A 20,900-nucleotide genomic window follows, 5' to 3' on the forward strand; every position below is an offset into this window, starting at 1 on the left:
TAAAATAACCCCAAACCTGGAGTTTGGCTAGGACTCCACAGTTCACATGGCCCATCTTAAAGGACCACAAGAACTTTAATGATTTCAAGGGTGAGACTGAAAGGCCTATACCAGGACAGGTGCGAGTAAGCTGTTAAATCTTAGCAGTCACCAAAGGCTCCCTTTACAGCTAATGAAGCCAACATCTAAAATGGATTAGATGACCTGTCCTCTGGAAGTACCTGTTTCTCTCCATAAACTTCAGAAGAGCCTAAAGAAATGCAGTCAGACAGACACGGACAAAGCTGGAGTGGGATTCATCCTAAGTGTAAAGAGCCAAAACTACACATCTTGCCAGACTTGCCTTTGCCTCTCTGCAGTGCAGTATGTCCTGGGACTAAGTGGAGCATTGGGTCAGCACCGACATGAAGGAGAGAAAAAGCCTTTACTGACTGACTCCATTCCCAGCAATACCTAGACTTTTTGAAGGCATTGCATCCTAATACCAAATCAGATGAATTCTGCTTACAAATGGCAAAAACTTCAAGGACTACATTTAGAAAATCTGTATTCCAGCCAGGTCCCTAAAAGAACTGTTTCTATTAGTTTGACATCTCTGATGGTCTAGAAACAGCCAGGAAGAAGCAGAAGAGGCAGAGGCATGCGAAGAAATTGACAGTCAAAATTCTAGTTAAACCATCTAGAAGAAAGTGATTACTGACATGTCGGCAGAGACTAGCCAGCCCTAATAAGCTATGCTATTTCAATTGGTTGAGAGCTAGAAGATATAACAAGAAAAAGTAACATTAAAAAAGGACTTTTAAAAGAACATGAAAACAAATCATCTTTCACTTTGCTCCCACAACTCAGATCACTGATGCAGAAGTGGAAAGGTGGTTTAGGTACACTGACAAATACACTTGGCATTTAAATTAATTTCACTATGTCCTTTGTCCCAGGGGAAGGGATAGGACAACACAAAATTCTATATATAGCAGAAGAGCTTTTTCTTCATACAGTGCTTGCACTGTTTCTTTGTCTTCAAAATGGATATAAACAGATCCATTAAGTCACACATGACATTAAAATGATTAAGTACCTTAAGGTCTTGTCTGGTTGCCAGCAGCTCAGACTCTTTCCCATAAAGGTCCAGCTGAAGTTTTTCCATGCTTTCCTGATGTTTTTCATGGGTCTTCTGTAAGTCTGCTAGTTTTCCTTTCTCTGCTTTAAGCTCCTGTGCTGACAAAATTGTCTGCTGTTGTAGTTTATTCTCCAGCTCTGCCTGAAACATAAGTATAGGAAGTGTCAGTTAAAATTACAGATAGTAAAGTAAGCACAATCATTTCGCTAAACTGCATTCCTACTGCAAAATGAAATGAGAAGTCAGCTTTTCCACATATGAAACAGCAAGTCAGTAATCTGATCATCTATATTACAGTAATAGTTTGTAACTTATTTAACAACAAATAATTTAATTCATGTCAAAAGACTAACTGAAACACATCAAAAATTGAAATAATGTTTCAAGCCCTGCACTTTCCATAGACTGGGTATGGTTACTTTATTATTGTTGTTGTTTTTCAACCTCTAGTATCATCTGAAGACCTTAATTCCACATCCTGACCTTATCATTTCCAAAAAAGCTGTAACAAACAGCTGTTTATCACACAGATAATGACATAAAAGCAGCAGCATTAATGAGAGAAATTCACATTGATTTTGTTAAAAGAGAAAGGCCAGCCTTACCTTTTCTAAAAGGGCAGTTTTTAATTCAGCTTGCAGTGTTTCACTATGCCTTTTCTTCTGTTCAAAGGATTCCTTCAGTTCTCTCAGCTTTCCCTGGAGATGCTGCTCACTTTTTTCTTTCTCTTTCAGAAGACCCTGAACTTCCACTACTTGCACTCGTGCTGAATCAAGTTCTATCGACAATTGCTTAGAAATCTATATTCAAAAGTATTAAATAACTGCATATAATTTTAACTTAAATCATATTTGTACATGCTTGTAGTACATGAAATAGCCCATTGAACTGCGTGGATGACAATTTACAGAATTCAAAAAGCAAGCAGACAAATTCACAGGAGAAAAAAAAAAAACCAAAACAGTCAGAGCTATTAAACCTTAAGGTTCAGGAAATCCTGCCCCAAAAGACTGCTAGATGTATCCCCTGGTAACCTGACAGGCATGTCCTATGCTACTTCCTCTATTTTCCTCTGCCAGAGACAAGACACCAGGCTATACCCTTCCTGTGATCCAGTACAGCCATTCCTATATTTTCACAAAAAGCTGCAGAGTATTTGCAGCAGTTTCCAGGTATGCTATTCTCATTTCCTGCAGTCACAGAACTAGACCATCCCACAATGCCACTGCTGTTGCTTTCTGCTTCAGAATGAGGTGGTCCAAACTCTGGCAATTAGATTTAGCTTTTTATAAGCTCCTACGGCACACTTCCATATGAAGATCATTCCTTACCCCCAATCTCCTGCCCTTACAGCAACTCCAGGTTTTTCTCAACACTCAAAATTAAAAGCAGGCAATTTTTCCCCAACCAGCAGTGGCCTCTGGTCTCCTGCAACCTGCAGCAGCAGCAACCATACTCATCTTCCTGCACTTGCCACAAAGCACCATAGTGCTTCTGCCAGAACGGAAGAGGAGTCAGTGGAATAGCAGCAGTCATCACTGAGGGAAGGTCCGTGTTTCAGCAATTACTATTAAACTCGCACAACCCCAAACCCTCTGTCAAGCAGTAGCAGTCCATCACAGTCCATCAAACTATGTCTACTGCACATATGTTTTTCCTGCTTCCTTTAGGGAAAAGGTGACAGTTTATGTAAAGAAATTCATAAAGTGGATTTGGTCTTCAGGCTACCAGATGGACCACATGATTCTTCAGACTGAAAGCTCAGTCTTCAGAATAGAAGTTCATTTTACCCTTATGTAGTCACAGGCTATAAAAAGAAAAGTTTGCAAAAGCAACAAAATCCATCAAGGATATCTGCACATTTCCTGTCAATCACACAGAGAACATACTGATTACATGACATAGTGATGCCTGAGCCTGAAACAGGTCTAAGGATATGAAATACCAACTTCTATTGCTCAAAGACTGAAGCATAAAACAAAATGATGACATGCTAATGCAAAAGTAACTATTTCACTTATGAAAAAAGAACTGAGAAGGGCTGAAACTATGCACTATAGTGTTCAGAGCACAGAAAGGTAGGTATAAAACTTGTATTTTAAAATTCCATATTAACATGGAGAAAATCTTTAGCATCACCATATTTCGGTATCCCAAGTGGATTATAGTTTGAGAACTGCAACTTCTTTCACCTTCATCAATCCCAGCATGCAAGAATGAAATGAAAACACTAAACATTTATTATTATTGGTTTCTAGATTTAGCCACGAAGTAGACAGCTTACCCCCTCCTTCTTTTCCAGTGAGTTTTTCAGTTCATTCCTTTCCTTAGCTACAGACTCTGTTTGTACCTGGAGCTGGTGTTTTACTTCTTGGCAAGATTTTTCCTAAAGAACAAATGACATGAGCAAATATTTCTGCAAGCTTCTAAGACCAGGTACCAGTATTTTCACTGGAGCTATGAAGCCTTGAAAAAGAATGCTTTCTTTTTCAGCGAAATTTAGTTGCAGGCATATTTTCAGTCAAAAACTTCTCAAAAGTTTAGCAGTAGTAAATAGAAAGTCTCACTGACCGAGGCCACCTGACAAGGCCCCAGTTCAGAAAGGCATCTAAGCACAGCTGATATCCTCTGCTTAACAAATGCAACCGTACACTAAAGCATAGTATACTAAAGCATGGCAGCCCTTTTTCTCATGGGAAGCAATAGGCTCATTCTTCTCCTCAGGATCCCAAATTTCTTGAAGTTCTAAAACTCACGGGCAAGTACATTTGCAGGACATGTATGCAAATCCAACTACATTCTAAACCCAAATCCTACACACTTAAGTCAATGCTGAGCCTCTAACTGACTACAGAATTAGAAGCAGAATCTGGACTCCTATCTTCAAGTCTAAATTGGGGAGAATATCCTACAAGTTTTTAGAAGAAACATAGTTACTGCTGTTTAAATACTTAAGTAAAGCAAACAAAAAGGTTTATCTTAAAAAGGTGAAGGAGTAAAGGAAAAATACTATTTTTAACTAGGAGCAGAATATTTTTTAGAGCAGAATAAAAGAGCTTTGCATGGGTTCTGGGAAATGGTCTGACGTAAGGCAGGAAGGGAATGAGAAAAATACCCTGACAATGTCTGACACAGAGGTATAAGAAAACTTGTATAAGAAATTTATAAAATATATTTGAACGGTACTCAGTCATATTACTTCCATAGCAAAAGAGGAAGAAAAAAAGTGTATTTTAAACCTACTAAGAGTTCATTCTTATTACTATAACAGATGGCTCTAGTCAAGCATTCATTGCTATACCCACTATGCTACCCATGTTGCTATACACCACTGTGAGACCTCTCTGAAACTCAGGTAATTCTAGTTAAAATACTTTAAGCCAGTCATCTCCCCAAAGGAGAGATACTGTTATGCTAACTGCAGTAAGCAGCCTTCCACTTTGTCTAGGCAAGTGCACAGGAACGTTCTACATAAAAGATTCTAGAAAGGAAACTAAAATGGTCACAGAAAAACAATGCTTTCTTCAACATGGTGGCACTTTAGCAAAGGTTTATGCCTATGTTTTGTTTTGCTTTACAAGGCTGATGTACTTTTAAAAGGGGACATTTCCTGCCAAACAGTTTCACCACTCATCTCTCTTTTGTCTTCTTCACCACACTAAAGGTTTGCAGAGGAGAAACAGAGATCTCATTCTCTGGTATGAACTCTTGTTTAGTACTAAAAACACCTAAACAAAAATCTAAGTTAGAATGCATGTATGAACAACAAAAAAAATACAGATTGTTTTTTCTTAAGGCAATTAATTTCCATGCAAGCATCATCATATGTACAGTGCTAGGAGTTTCCAGACAGAAAGCAAAGTCATCTTATCAGAGTGTAAATACCCCAGACTTATGTCTAATGAAAGAAATAACTAACCATTTCTGCCACAGCTGTTTTTCCTTTTTGTATTTCCTTTTCTAATTCTTCCTTTCTTTTTCTAAAGGATTCAGAACTTTTTGAGAGCTTTTCTTTGGTAACCGTAAGGTCCTTTAATAGAGTATCCTTCTCTAATTTCATTTGTTGGAGCTCTGATGTTGCTGCTTGCATTTTACAATCTAATTCCTTGAGCTGTTTACTTGTATCTTGATTTGATTTCTCAAGATCTTGTTTGAGGCTGGTCTTTTCTTCCTCTTGCTTTGAAATTTGCTTTTTTGCTTGTTCAAGGGCCTCAGATTTCTTCTGTAACTCCAGTTTAGCACTAGACACCCTGGAAATACAAAGCACAACAGAGGAAAACAAAATATTTTAAAAATTCTTCTTCATAGGTTCTTTTGTATGATTAAATGTCGCTATTATTTAACATATTAACTGTACAACTGATTCAAAGCATACCTTTTTCACCCAGAACATCTCAACATCTTATCTCTCCAGTGAAGACATACCAGAAATTCTAAAGACTATTCTGAGATGCATTTTTCTTCCTCAACTATTATGAACAGAAACTACCCCTTCTTATACATAAATTGCAAATTAGTCTTCGAAAGTTACAAAACTAAAGATATTTAGAGATGGACCTGAGCATATAAAATTGTTTAGATATTTAGCTGAAAACCTAAACAGTGAATAAACTGAAGATGTGCATATTAAATCCCAGCAGTCAGTGATTCATGTGAGAGGATGGGGCAGATGGAGTCTGGTACCTATGTGCCAGATAAAGTGCAAGAAAGCAGGTGGAATATAACTCAGTTCCCCTAGCAGAAGGAAGACTGGTCCTGGAGACAGATGACTTTATCTACAGTTTTAAGAAATCATAAGAGTGAAGAACATTTCAATTCTAGTCCAAACATTCTAGCTTAGTTTTAATTCTGACTTTCTCTGAAAAGTACTATCAAACAGGAAACGCATACATTTCTCTTTCTGCTTCAAGTTGTTTACTCAGTTCTGCTGTTCGGAGGCCTAATTCTGTACACTGCTGTCGCTGCTGCTGCAACTCCTGAAGAGCTTGTTCTTTGCTTGCTTTAGTATCAAGAATGTCAGCTTCAAATTTCTGAGAAAGGAAAATAAAAAGCCAGAGATATCATAACACAACCAACAACACAAAAACAATAGAAAACGGAAGTCACCCAGTTTACGAGGAGAAGTCTTTGTAAGCCTATGGGAGAAGCCTTTGCTGTAGAGAGCAGTAACAGTTTTCAAACACTGTCTACCTACTTCACTAAGTTTGCTACTTGCCTTTCATTATTTAGTTTCTGCGATTCTATTGCTCCCCCAGAAGCGAACTATGTTGATAAAACATTCTGAAATCATCCTTAAATTAAATGCCAAGCAGTCATTTTAATTGCTAAGTAATAAATAAAAAATGGAGAAATCTTTAAAAACCCTATCCCAAATACCTATACAAAAAAGCCATAGCCAGTGCTCAGCTTTGGGACTAGATTCTCAGTTGCCACAGAGTAGGCCAATATAGTTTCAACAGCTTCAAATGAGGACTGCTGATCTACATACCCCAAGAACTTCACCATTCTTTATAATAAAACAAAAAAAGGAAGACATGAACTACAGCTGTAAAGGAATTCTATAAATGCCTGCAATATCTTTTTCTGTTTTTAGAAAGGTACTTGCTCACTTATATGGGATATTAAAGAACACAGGAGTCTTCAGCAAATGGGCACTGCTTAGACTCTTCATCATACTGGCTGTTCTATATGCACTTCGGCTGCCATGCAATGGCCATAAAACGAAACACACAAGTTTCTCCCAGAGAACACCTGAGGGCTTTTTGTTTGTTCGTTCGTTTGTTTGTTCTTTTGTTTTAAATACCATGCATTCAGCTGGAATAACAGCAAAGAATGGTGATGACACCACGGTTTTGACACAGAACTGCATTCTTGTTGACAGTATCAACAACCCTGCTCAGTTTCACACTTCAGCTCCCAGTGACCTCGCAGAAGTCTCGTGCAGACAAACAGTGCAATTCTCCTAAGCACTCATGTTTGCTGGTTACTTGCAAAACTCTAGCAGAAGGATGAAAATAATAAACACAGGAATGAAGAGCGGGCAGGAAAAACACTGTGCAAATAAGAAAGAGATGAAAGCACAAAATAACTGCTACTAATGCAAATGTATAACTGCTTTATTTTTTAATGGTGTTGTATTTAAAGCTTCATATGGGGAGAAAACATTGCTTCCCTACTACAGATTACATGAGGTAAGAAAAACACTCAACTCACTCTTGAGGCACGAAGATTTCTTATCTCCCTCATAACGCAAAACACTGCAAAACCAATTCTGCATTGCTAAGATCTCTGTATCATACGGTTTTATGTATTGTGAATTTTGAAGATCAAGAATGCTGAAGATTAAAGTCCAAATTGAAAAATACTGAAGCATTAATACAAATTAATATCCTTAACTGAGAATATTAGCATCTCAGAACATCAACAGATTCTGCAAAACTGCCATTATTATGTACACTATCATAGAGAAACTAATTCCAGAATCAGAACGGAAAACTTAAGGTCAAGTTGGATGAAAAATATTTCTCTTGCATAAAAGCATGATTAAAAAGATTCCATAGAAAAGTCTATTGAAAGGTTTTAGAAATAAATTAAAACTGACAGGTCATGTTAACTTGACTTAATTGATGTTAATACATATTCCCTGGCATTATATTTAAAGTATATAAGCTCGAACCACGAAGGCTCTGATTTCAGGAAGTATTAATGCTTCCTCTTGTAATACTCGCCAGTAGCATAGAGGTTGGTAGAAGTACACATACAGGGAAATGATGTTATAGGGGCAATTTCCTAAGCCTGTCCTCTTAGTGTAATATGCTAGCATGGAAGAAGAGAAGAGGATTAAATGGAAACACTTGTGAAAAAGAAAAATAACTTACAGAAGTGGTATTGATATAATCCCTCCCCCTATAATTTGAGCATAGCTTTTATCAAGTACTACCAAACAGTGGAGAACATTAGTTTCAGTAAGCTCAGATTCTGTGTTCAATACAAACCTTAAGCTGTCCCTCTAGCTCTTCAGTTTTCTGTTCTAAATTAAGATGTTGCTCTTTGTACTCTTTGATATTGGCTTCCAGCTGAGCACAGTATTCCTGCTTGTCATTCAGCTTAGCTGTAACCTGATCCAACTGAACGCTGACCTTATTTAACTCCTGAGGTAAAATACAAATGAGACTGTTGTTAGTTTTTAAATATCTTCCCAAAATGACTAATATCCTCAGAATAATATAGGCTTTAAATGATCTAATGTGTTCAAATTAAAAGGAAAATAATGCTTCTTTTTTATTCTCAGAGCAAGGAAAGTGAGTGGAAAACAAACACATTCACAAATATAAGCTGACAAAACTTCTTTTAAAGCCTCAATACGCCTCTCAAATTTCACACTGTGGGCTACATCTTAACAAATTTCTTTCAAGTTATAAATGGAAGAGAAGTTTGTTATAGCAAACGTGTAAGATCCTGAAGCTAATACAGCAATAATTGGAAAGTAACACTAAAAAACCTTAGGGAAAAATTTTGCTGTCTTCATGAAATCAAGCATTACTAAACAGGAAAGCCAATACCATGGGAACAGTCAAATCTCCACATACCCAAGATGATTTCAAAGCATTTGGTTCAACATAAAACAACGTAATTTCCTCAAGAGAAATAAACACATTCAGCTAGCAACCACTAAGGTGACAACTGCATCAAAGCCCCTTGTACTCCAAGCAAATTGGTTTAATTAATTATTAAGTCATAAAATAGTTGCAGAAAAAGAAGTCTTTTGCTATTTATAGCAGTTACATTCCAACGTGAAAAATGGTGTTAAGTTCAGACCTGCTGGATATTTCCACCAAGATGACAGTAGCACTGATTTTAACAATGCAAATATTCAGCTCAGCACCTAGTAGAGTGCTTCACTAGGGTTAAAGCACGCACACAAACTGGCAGTTTTAACAAGACTCTTCTGGTTTCTGTGTCAGTTTGCACACACACAGTTATTTCAGAATAAAAGCATCTCATTTTGAATTTATTTGAGTCTTCAAGTTAAGAGTTTTCACTTACACTCAGTGCATTCTACAAACTTTTATCCATAACATACAGTTTAGAATAAAATTATATCCTGATATGACAGCTTAGATTCTGAACCCTAATTCTGCAACAAGGAGTGGATTCAAAATTCTTTACACTGCAGAATCTGTCTGGTCCAGATAGCAGCAAAAAAGAATCAAAGACATATCATGTAGTTAAAATGTGCTAAATGATGATTTCCAAATGCAAATTCATGTATGCTTATTAAGTTTGCAAATAGACTAATCTTAGGGTTTTTTAAGGGATTTTGCTTGCTTGTTTGGTTTTTTAGGTAACCTAGAAGCATTGAGTTTATAATACCTGTTGTTTATCCTGCAGTGCATGTTGCGCAGTGTCCAGATGATTCTGAAGATCTGCTCTCTGAGCAGCTTTTGACGCCTCTGCTGAAAGTAGCAGTTCAGTCTTTGCTTTTACCTGAAAGAAAATTTGTACTTGGCTAAAATGTCTATTTTACTGCAGCTGATCTTAATTCATTTTTATACTAATCAGTAAGTTTAAGAGTAACCACCTGTTGTTTTCATGTGCTAGATTATAAAAAGAAAAAAACAAATCTTCATGCTTTAGGAAACAGGAAAAAAATACCAGGATATGAGAGTGCACAGCTAATTTTTATTTTGAGCTACAAAACCCGGTCCCACTCACCTTCTAGCCCAGAAAAATATTTTCATCTACAAACAAGGAACAATGGGATAAACCCATTGCATCCACAGACGTTAAACAACATGCACATTCGAGGCCCTCCAAAGTTATTTAAAGCAGAAGATTAATAAAAAACCAAAAATATGCTGTGTGCCATCTTTCTCAGTTTCTACCTTGTGCCCCTCTTCCCCTCTGAAAAACCCAACAAGCAACATTTAGAAAGCAGGTATGAATAGTGTTGGTGAGTAGAGGCAATATTCAGAGGTTGTGGGCTACTGCTGTTTACTATTTTTCTATTTTTTTACTATTTGTTCCCACATGCAGTGTTTTTCATGACCAGACAGTACAAAGCTCAGTTACCTGTATATCAAGTTGTGATACTTTCTCTTTGCTTTCATTCAGCTGGCTATTTAGTTCAGTGATGTTTGATTCCAGTGAGAGCACACGGTCTTGAGCAGCTCTTAGATGTGCCTTTTGCTCTTGCACTTGCTCATGCAAATTCTCTTGGGCTTGTTTATGACTTTCTGATTGATTCTTCAGCTTCTCAGTCAGCTGAGTTACCTGCAGATAAAAAAAAAAAGGAGGTAATTAAGAGAAGACAAGAACTTTATGTCCAGACAAGTCATGTATCTTTTGAATTTCTGGGGTGTCTTGTCATGCCTTTTGAGTCCCGACACTAATCAACTATTACATTTTTCTTTCTGACCTATCACAATAAAGCTACGCTTTGCACAATACCAAAGCTTAAACAGGTTACCAGTTCAAAATGAAAGCAAAAGGGATTGGCCAATTTGGCTTTACTGCAACAAAACCAAGGTATTAGAGAGGCATGAGATGCAGGTTGAATGGAATTTTGGTGTTTAAGGCAGGAATTAAACTTCTTTCTCAAATAACAGAAACAAACATATATACATGCAAAATATATCTATTAGGCACATATATTACTATCACATGTACATAGCATAGGAAACAGCTAGGAATTTTTTCCTCTTTGTTGATAGCAAATAAGTCATCAAAACACAAATCCTGCGAAATTTACAGCAAGATACTTTAGAAGCATCAAAGAAATAGCAGAGTATAGAAAAAATTAATGCTATATCTAATTAGACACAAACTAAGGAAATAAGATGCAATAAAGAGAATAAGAGAAAGAAAGCAGGTCTCTGAGTTCTTACCTGTATTTGCAATGCATGATTTTTCTCTTGTAGCTGGTTAAGAACTGCAGTTTCTCCTTCACCAGCTTGAATTTTTGCATATAAGTCCTCTCTTTCCTTTTCTAGCAAGGAGATGTTTTCCTTACTCTTTTGAAGCAAGGCCTCAAGATTTTGAATTTTTTGGTCCTTATCTCCAATTTGTCGTAGTACTTGCTCCAAATCATTCTAGAAAATCGCATAATAGCTTCCTTAGTTATATGGACCTTAGAAGTTATTCCTAATGCATAAAACGTTGGATAAATGTATTAAACACGGTATATTCTGCTTTATATTTATTAATTTATTGAAACTACTGTAAAATCATGCAAGTCACTTCTACCAAGTAATGCACCGAAAATAACAAGCTGCTGAAATACACATTTACATGAGGATACATAATAACTAAGTTACCTGGGCTTCTCGTAGTTTTGCTGTAGTGTTTTGCTGAAGTGTCTGCTGTTCCTGGTGCTGCTGTTTTGCTTTATCTAACTGATGCTGTAATTCAGTGGAATTTGCCACTTTTTCCTTTAGCTTTAAAAAAAAAAAAAAAAGCCATTCAAATTTTCAATAGCATTTAATGTTTATTCTAGTGCTAAAAGATTCTAAACTAAGCATGAGTATTTGAAAATTGATATAAAAATAAGTGTGATGCTAGTTAAAGAATCAAAATCTAACCAAAGCATTCTTATTATATTAATAGGTGAGATTCTATATCACAAGCGAGATACTATAAAAGCAGTATCAGACATATGTATTTTTAGTTCTCAAAACTCTATCTAACAGGTAAAAGAATTTTAGGATTTTTTTTCCAAGAGCTGTTAAGATATAACATGAGTGATAATATAGATATCCTTAAAGCAAAATTATCATTATTATTATTATTAGAAATTCTAGTAGCAACTTTGGATTAGCAGTCTCTCCCCTTTTATTGCATTTTGTGCAAGTAATACTGGTCAAGGCTTTGCAAATTAGCTATAGAAAAGGTTTAAAGCTTTGAAAACATACCACTCAGATATTTGGCCAATTCCCATAGAGGTAGCAGTAAACCAGCAACATATACAAGATGTTCATTAAAATAAATAAAAACTTGACAATTAACAATTAGTAAAACAAGTGTTTTCTACCCTTCCACCCTACATTTTATTAACTATGAATGACCAACTTTTGTGCCACATTCACTTTTTTCTTGCACACGGGGCTTTATCTCACAAGAATATCTACACACAAAATTTCGCTCATATTGGCTTAGGTGCACTGAAGTCTTTTTTCGTTATAAGATCCTTAGATCTTATAGGTCTTAAGTGCGAGGAATCTTTTATTCATCTGTAATGCACCAAGAACACACATGCATCAGGTGAGCAAAGAGTAAGTTCTTTAGCCTTATAAAACCTGCAATGCAAGTGGCATTTAGGCAGGTTTTTCGAATTTTGCCAGATTTTAACAGTATTAGTCAAATGAAATTCCTGTAAGGACAAACTTTATAAACCTCAACATCACAACAAATGTATATACAGGCTACTATCAGAACCACTAAAAAGTAGAGTCTGCATAAAAAACCTACCTGCTCTTCAGCACGAGAAAGTTTTAATTGCAGATCAGCCACGTGCTGTTCTTTGTCCATCAGTTTTTCACTAGAGAGTTGTCTCTGTTCCTTAAGTCGACCATGTGCTTCCCCTAGCTGGCGCTCTGTCTCTAGAAGTTTATTGTGCAACTGCAAAAAAACATGTTTTATCGGTCATTCTTTAGCCAACAACACTGTATTTCAGACATATGATGTGAATTATAAAATGTTTGTCGTGAATTTTTATCACCAAGAATAAAACTACACAAATTCAGGAATTCTTTATGTATACAACATACCTCAGAGACACAAATCACGTTAAACAAAACTGCATAAGCATGAACAAATATTCAAAAAAGTAGGTAAGAACAACCCAGAAACATCCTCGTTTATCTACAGAAGCTCTTCAGTATGATTATAGAGATTTAACAGAAAGACAAATAGGGCAATCCTTCCAAAAACATAAGGAATATCACGTAAAATAGCAGTGCTTAGAACAATACCATCTTATACAGAGCATGAGAGCGCACCCTCAGTCCTGCAGATGCAGTGGCCCAAATACCATGCCTGTCGCCTTCTGATGCGACAATCTCCCGTTCGCCTGAGACGGCACGGAGGCTCCCCCAGCCTCCGGGCCAATGAGCACTGACACCAATATGAGGATGCTGCAAATGGCGTTTATTGTACGCATGTATTTGCTTATATACCTACAAGCATACTGCTATCTCTACGTCATATCCTTCCTCTTCCTTCCTCTTTCCGTGCCATCGCGAGATCTTCCGATCGCCGTTCCCTACACATGCCCTTACCAGCTCCACTAGCTCCACCAGTACGATGTTCTGCATTGCTAGGCTAGTAAGAGTGTTATTTTTAGCTTGCTGTAGGTACATTAATGGCATCCCTGCAGAAGAGACAAATATATGAACTCTCTCTAGAGGGTGCACAGTAACTTTGGTGGCTTATGCACCAGCACCTTCTACCAGCAGAGGGTAAGTAGGGTGGTGCGCTCTTCTAGCTGGACAAAAGCCTTCCTTAGAAGTTTTTCAGGCATCAAAAGCAATGATGTGCTATCTTCTAAGTGCATGGATGAGATTTTACAATTCAGTTATTTAAAAAAAAAAAAAAAACTCTATAAAGTCAGCTTTTCTTCCCTCTGAAACTGTCACTATAAGTTTGGAGTTACCTATTGCTTACTTCTACATTAACAAATGGAAGCATACACACATGAACTTTCAAGTTAATGCAAACACAGGGACTGAATAAGACCTTACAGCACAGCAAGAACTTTCTACAGGTATCAGAATTTATGAAGCTTGATACATAATAAAGCTTGGAACAGAAATCCTACGGATTTATGCCTGTGACCTTGAAATCATTCACCTTGTACCTTCAGGTCCTCTCTGTGATACTCCTAAGCCTCTTCCACAGTTTCCTCAAATTCCTAGTACTATCTAGGCAAAATGCAGTATGATCTTGTTGCTCACTGCAAGCTATCCATGTGTTGACTGGCTGGCCATATATGCACACCAGCTGGCTGACTAGCAGGACTGAAAAAGGAACCGTGCTGTTGATAACACCAAATCTTGTCCCCCGGGAGCATGTGTGTGACCGGGTGGGGGGACACATGGATGTGAGTCTCTCTCTTTTATCCAGCTGCCTATTTCCACAAAAACCTAATGTTGAAGGACCTAATGTTGAAGACTTTTTGACTGTCTGCTACAATTGGCTGAAGTTATCAAACAATGCAAAAGTTGCAGCAGACGGGAACAGGGAAACAAATGTCTCTCTGCCTTATTTCCTTAGGAAACCAGGCTGAATTATTCCTTTACATGTCCACAACCACATACACTGTGAATGAGAAGTTGTTCTGCATGTGGCTGAGATACTAACCATTAACTGTGCAGTGGTAGAAAAAGAGGGAGGACATGGAGCGGGAAGAGACTATGCCATTAAGCAAGAACATCTGGGTTTTTTCCCCTGCAGTAACTACTAAATCATTAATACTTTCTCACTAAAAACATGAACAAGAGCTGAGAAAAAAATTCTAATGAATAAAGGGTGCAACAAGAGACAACTACAGAATTCACGGTTTGGCTGAAACTGGGAGAGAATATTTGGGAAGGTGGAAATCAACAAACATAACATTTTCAAATGTCACTTTTATTACAGATACACTAATAAATATTTTGTAAGGGGTCAATAACTTAGCAGGCTTTCTAAACACATTAAGTAACGGAAACCATTGCATGTTTTACATTGTTACTGGCCATGGTAATATGCAAAGTTATAAACCTACTGATCTCCACAAAAAATTACAGCCAATAACCATTAATTGATAATCTCTAACAGATCACTTATAAAAATTTATTAGGCTATCTGTAAAGTCTGACTATCTTTTTTTCCTGTGAAATACTCTTAGGCAAAACACATATGTTATACCATATTCTGCTTTAGTTTCACAAAAAATACATTTACAAAAGCAAAGCACATAATGTGTGTCCAGTGACATTCATGGGGATCTAAAGTATTTTTTGAAGGACATTAAGATGGACTTTAAGTCAACAAAACCATACAATCTACGATTAACATATATTACAGAATACCAATATTAGAGCTTCTAGATATATAGAAAAATATATATTTAGATTTTAAAAGTTACAATCAAGTAGGTGTAAAGTTTCTCAACAATAACAGTATTTATTGGGAGCTAACATTTCTTCAAGACTGAAGGGGTGTGTGTGTGTGTGTGTGCGTGCGTGTATTGCAACGTGTTACCCTCTTCCCTATACTCCTGGTCCTAGAACCAACACTGGTCACTGAAACTTCCTTCTGTAGTTCCATCATGAAGATCACTTCCTTCGGTCACCCTAAATTCTGATTTATACAAACTTAACCAGTCCACAGAGGTACACATATCACTGAAAAATTATTTAGTTCTTCCAGAAGAATCTTCATCTCACGTCTTCCTATTCCTCAGAGTGGAAGCAAAATACAAATTTGCATTCCTTAAAGCTACTGGATCAGCTTTCTTATCATTACTTAAGACAGTAAGCTTGCAAGATTACTTATAAGTTTGCTCTGCACCTTCATAAAAACAGCAATTCACTATGTCAACATGAGCTATTGAAATATCTCCATAAACTGATAGTTGCATAAAAGTATTAAATGAACAAGTATGAGAAATTTTGTCTTTTCATGACAACAGTAACTGAACACTTGGTTGGAAGGAGAAATAGGAAGCGAAGTTTTTGCTTGGTTTCACTTTTTTAATTTTACTCCGTATGTGAAGGGTTTTGTATCTTTTATCCACTACTCTTTTACAATACAATTCTAAAATGCAACCAGAGAGCCAGCAGTTTGTGCAGGTTTTCTTGCTTAGACTAAATTCCTTCCCAAAGGTATCACTGGAAACTTTTGCATTTCCTTTTCTAGGAACTCATGCAGCAATGCATGACTCACACACCCTCCTCTTCATCTTCCCACCCTAAAAAACCTTCCTGAAAACGCCCTCCAAATCTGAAGCCAGATTTCACATGAGCATGTTGGCTGTGCTTCAGAAACCTGCATAATTGTTGCCTAGGCAGATTGAGGCAGTTTTACCAAATGAGGATTCCTGAGCAGATAACTAAAATAACTTTTTTCTTTTTCCTCTAAGAAGACTGATGAGAGAGGGAAAGATATTTTGGAGGTCTAATACATACACACATACATAAAGTTCTGCCAACCCACAATTCTTCCAATGCATAGCTTGCAACATAATCTATTTCAGACTTTGACAAGGGGTTCAAAATTGAGACACACTCACTTTCAAATGATAAACTTGCAGCAAAAGATTAGTAAAGCACATCATACTAACAGAAATCAGATTTTTTTTCTGTTTTAGAACTAGACATGATTCCTCATGCACAAACATTTCTCCAGTCTCACATATTACTCCCCAAGATGTCAGAAAAAACAGAGTTCAACTAGCCTTAAAAGTCAAGTTGATCAATGTTAAATGATAATCCTACTTCTGTAACTCATTGTACTCAACAGGAGAACAACATGTGAACTGCTGGAGGACAATATGTTCTCTGTGTACTAATAGCAATAAGTAACATAAACAGAATATGTTTGGGGAGAGATGCAAGGGAAGCAATATTAAGACATATTAATCCTGCTTTTCATATTCAGAATTCTCTATTCACTATTCAGTTTTAAAGGAAGGCAAGCATATTCAGATCTAAGGCAAAATGAGAGGGTTTTCACCTCCTTTAAATTTCCTATGGAGTAATGAGATTACTGCTAGGAATGAAACTACTTCTCATACTCTGCCTGAACTTGCTTTTTCATATCCTCAACTATTTAGGGCTTCAGCTACCCTGCTGAACCAGAATATTAACCTTGCCGACTTCTTGTTGGTGAAGGCCCTCCAAAAATTTTAAGCAGTTGAGGATGAGTTGTCTATTACCATATTTGTCACAGACACTCAGTATTCTGGGTTGCACTGTCATTTGACAACACTCTATTTATTTCTGGAAATACATCAACAAAAGAAGGGGAGGTGAAAAACTGCGAGATGAAGGAAGAGTTCATTTAACAAAACAGTTATGCATGAGAAGGAAGGTGGACAAGAAACAAGTCTCATATCAGTTAAAGGCTTATTTATTCGCACACACAAAAAATGTAAATCACAAATTCTCAGAACACAGGAAACAAGCTACAAAGCTTATGTAGGCTGATTAAACATTAATCTTCATAAAGTGAAAGCTGTCTGTATAAAGACTGTTTGACAGAACAGTTCCAGGTTAGCATAGAATTAGTAAGAGTAGTATCCCTTTCAGAAAAAGCTATACTACAGATAGATAGATACAGATAGATAGATGCAGATATTAAAGAGCATTAGCATTTCCGGAAATGAAAATGTGGAAGGTGGTTGGAATTCTAGATCTCACCAAGTGTGATTGTGTCAAAGTGGGTACAACTATACCTATTTGCACCAATAAGGGTTCGGGCCTATTAAAAGGATTCATGTATAACAATATACAGATCCCAATGAGCTTCTGCGCTCTTTTATCACAGCCTCTTCTTTCTACATGTCCTTTTTTTTACTTCTGTAATGAGATGATGTGATTATATTTCATTTTCTGCAGAGTTGGGAAGATTGCCTTATATTTATTTAAATACCAATTAGCTATTTGTACACTCCCCTTCAATAAAGAAGTGCTCTTGCAGGGAAAAGCACAGAGAAAGAGAGAGAAAAAAAAATTAAACAGATGTAAAATTGAGGAACCTCACCTGACTGAGCTCACTCTGGAGTTGCAGGCCATGCTGTTCTTTTTCCTCCCTCTGCTGCTGGAGCTGTTTGCATTCTGCCTTGAGATGCTGGTACTTAGTCTCTACTTCTGACAATTCTTCTTTAAGTTTTTGGTTTGCTTCTGCCTTCTCACCTAGCTCTGTCTGTAATCTCTGCATTGATGCTTCAGATGCAGACAGCTTCGCCTGAAGCTGTTGGCAGTCCAGGTCCTTCTGATGAAAGCTTGCCTGCACGTTCTTTTTACTCACAGATACTTCATTGTGTCTTTCCTCTAGCTGGGTGTAATCCAGTTCTTTCTTCAGCAGCTTCTCTGTCAGACTCTACAAAGGGAGTTACACAGCAATTTAATTGCAATTCTGCTTAGATCTGTTCAATGTATTACTCAAATTTCTTCTCAAGTGCCAATCCAAAATAGTGAAGGACTCTCTCACGAGTAGTCTCTCCAAAACTGCATTAAAAGAAATATTGATTTCTACTTCATATTACAGATGTTAATTCTGGAGCCCAGGTAACACACAGTTTCAGCTGAAAATACTGTTCTTCACAGTCTCATAAGCCACTTGCTGGTACTTTGTCTCTACTTCTGCCAATTCTTCTTTAAGTTTTTATTTTGCTTATGCCAAAGCAGAAGTCAGAAAACTACATACACTCTTCCCATATCTTGAAGTCTAATTTGATTACCCTGCAAGTTCAGATTCTAGGCTATTGCATGTGTATTGGGGGAAAAAGGGAAATAGTAATTTGAGATTTTAACACACAGAAAATGGTTTAAAGTATCACTGTCCTTCCTAAAATTCCCTAAACAATAACATGTATGATTTAATTCCTGTCTAATTCCATGCAGTCATCCAGCTGGCTCATTTTCAAAAGTATCCTAATTTTGCCATAGTTTGCCATACTTCCTGCATGATCTGCTATCCAAATTATGGCTGAGAATTATGGAAGAGAATCTGCAAAAATGAATCACTTCTGTGATGTTGATAAATCACAAAATGAAAGACTCATGATCTAACCTTCAATTTACAAGAAAATATTTTTATACTTTAATTCATACCATCTGATTTCCTGTATAAATCAGTTCAGTGGTTGTTTTGAGCATGAAAACACCAAAAATCATGATTCCTTAAAGGAAAGGCATAAATTTCCTTGAGTCTCAGATTTCTCTTACTGTATTAACATCAAATATTGCAAGAAAATATCTTACTATCAATTTTACACACCTAGACAAAAAAATGGAAGAAATTTCTTTACAGATGATTTTCAGCTATCACATAATGCTGTTATTAAATTTCACGAACTAATCAAAATTATACTGAAATAGAAATAAAATATCTTAATGGACAAAATGTTGTTTAAGAAAGTTTACGTTTTCCCCCAAGGTTAGTTGAGGCATCAAGCTGAATTTCAGAGACCTCCAAGCAGGATAAAAATGCTATGAAGACCATTTCAATTTTCCAGGGGCAGTTCTTTAAACACAGAAATACAGCTGCCAGGAGGCCCTGGTCATCGTCCAATTCAGGTCATTCTTTCTAGCTTCTTGAAATCAGGTCCCATTTCTTGCTGTATATCTTATTGATACTTATCTCAGTGGAGCGTTACTATGCTTATCTTTTAAATACTCCTACAGTTCGTCCCCCAGTGGCTACTATATCCTCCAGTGACCCTTTCAGTTATATATATTAAAAAAAAAAACCAAAACACTTCTACAGATGGCAGGTTGAAAAACATGGATGCTCAGTATCGAAACGTATGTATCAAAACATCAGACAGTTCTGCAGGTTTGGAACAACAAGACTCCTAGAGAAGACAGTAAGAGCTGTAATTCTAGCTATGCTGAGCATCTTAAAAGGATACTTCCTCGTAGTACCCAGGGATGAAATCTATTTTGCTAGAAGAAAAAACTGTAAAATTATTCAAATAAGTTGAACTGACCTTTTGTTCTTTACAGATTTCAGCAGATGACGACTATATTTTACCACTAACGTGAAACAAGTGTCTGTGTATGGTTTATAACAATCAATGAACTGAAGAATCTCTAGAAAAAGGGAGGTTTGAAAAGAAGCACATTTGCAAATGGCAACTCTAGGAATCTAGCTACCCATATAAGAACAAATATAATTAATTCTTGAATAAGTCTTAAGCATCCATTAAAATATGTACTTTCTAGAGCATATAACTTGGCAAATAATTCTGGCTCAAGAGTGAAGTTTGGCCATTGAATTCTGGCCCTGAAATAGCATATTTTGAAATGTTTCTTGAAAAATAAAGCATGTTTTGCTGTTATAGGCATACAAAAGTTTTTTCACATGTGTATATATAAAATGCAGGAATAAATCACATAAAGAATAGACCAATGTCAGGTGTCACCTTTACCCCCCTGAAGGCTCCCAGTGCTTTTACAGTAAATTTCACCCTTGCAATCTAAAATAAAGTTGTAATTCCCATTTCATTGAAGAGAAAAGGCCAGCCAGGATCATGGAAGTTATGTTCCCGAAATACCAACACACCGTAGTACTTTTTCATTACAACTGCACAAGTTAGAAATGAAGTATTAATATTACTACCAGTTTATAACTAGATCCACACACTGCATGTGGAACTGCTATGAACTACTTTATGAACTGCCAGTGTAGGACACAAGATCCAAGGCTAGCTTAAGTTTTGAAGTAATGTTGCAGAAAAAAAAAGGAACCGTTAACATTGTCTTGAAGCAGACTGGGACTCTGGGAAGTGTTCAAGAATGTTACACAAAACAAAAAAGGAGCAAAGCCTCTTCATCATCCCATTATGAGTTATTCAAAAGACAGCCAAAAGCAGCAGCTACACACGCTTGGATATGCTGATCTGCATTCTGAAGCTACTTCTCTTTTCCTCCCTGGTCCGATGAGCAACATAACAATGGACAATGAATGCTAATGTTTAAAGCAGCCAGGTCCCGTTACCGAGCTGCAGCCCACAGCCAGAGCCACTGTCTCTAAAAGCTGAACCCCCTTTCTGCAGTCACAAATGGCCTGACGG

General features: G+C 36.8%; 1 protein-coding gene across 4 annotated transcripts in view; it reads right to left on the reverse strand.

Annotated features, from left to right (window-relative positions):
- Window positions 1-20,900, reverse strand: part of EEA1 (early endosome antigen 1) — a 78,060-nt gene that overhangs the window by 17,162 nt on the left and 39,998 nt on the right. For all 4 annotated transcript variants that reach the window (XR_010388777.1, XM_064510203.1, XM_064510202.1 and 1 more), the window contains 12 exons: window positions 17,864-18,202; window positions 12,587-12,736; window positions 11,437-11,556; window positions 11,008-11,211; window positions 10,193-10,393; window positions 9,494-9,607; window positions 8,116-8,271; window positions 6,011-6,150; window positions 5,040-5,370; window positions 3,405-3,506; window positions 1,726-1,920; window positions 1,079-1,261 (listed from right to left, as the gene is read on the reverse strand). Coding sequence is in view for 3 of the 4 variants with exons in the window: in XM_064510203.1 (XP_064366273.1) it covers window positions 1,079-1,261; window positions 1,726-1,920; window positions 3,405-3,506; window positions 5,040-5,370; window positions 6,011-6,150; window positions 8,116-8,271; window positions 9,494-9,607; window positions 10,193-10,393; window positions 11,008-11,211; window positions 11,437-11,556; window positions 12,587-12,736; window positions 17,864-18,202 (2,235 nt within the window). In the remaining variant the exon portion in view is untranslated. The remainder of the gene's footprint in view (window positions 1-1,078; window positions 1,262-1,725; window positions 1,921-3,404; window positions 3,507-5,039; window positions 5,371-6,010; window positions 6,151-8,115; window positions 8,272-9,493; window positions 9,608-10,192; window positions 10,394-11,007; window positions 11,212-11,436; window positions 11,557-12,586; window positions 12,737-17,863; window positions 18,203-20,900) is intronic.

The sequence above is a fragment of the Dromaius novaehollandiae genome, chromosome 1, assembly GCF_036370855.1.
Source record: "Dromaius novaehollandiae isolate bDroNov1 chromosome 1, bDroNov1.hap1, whole genome shotgun sequence".
Classification (NCBI taxonomy): domain Eukaryota; kingdom Metazoa; phylum Chordata; class Aves; order Casuariiformes; family Dromaiidae; genus Dromaius; species Dromaius novaehollandiae.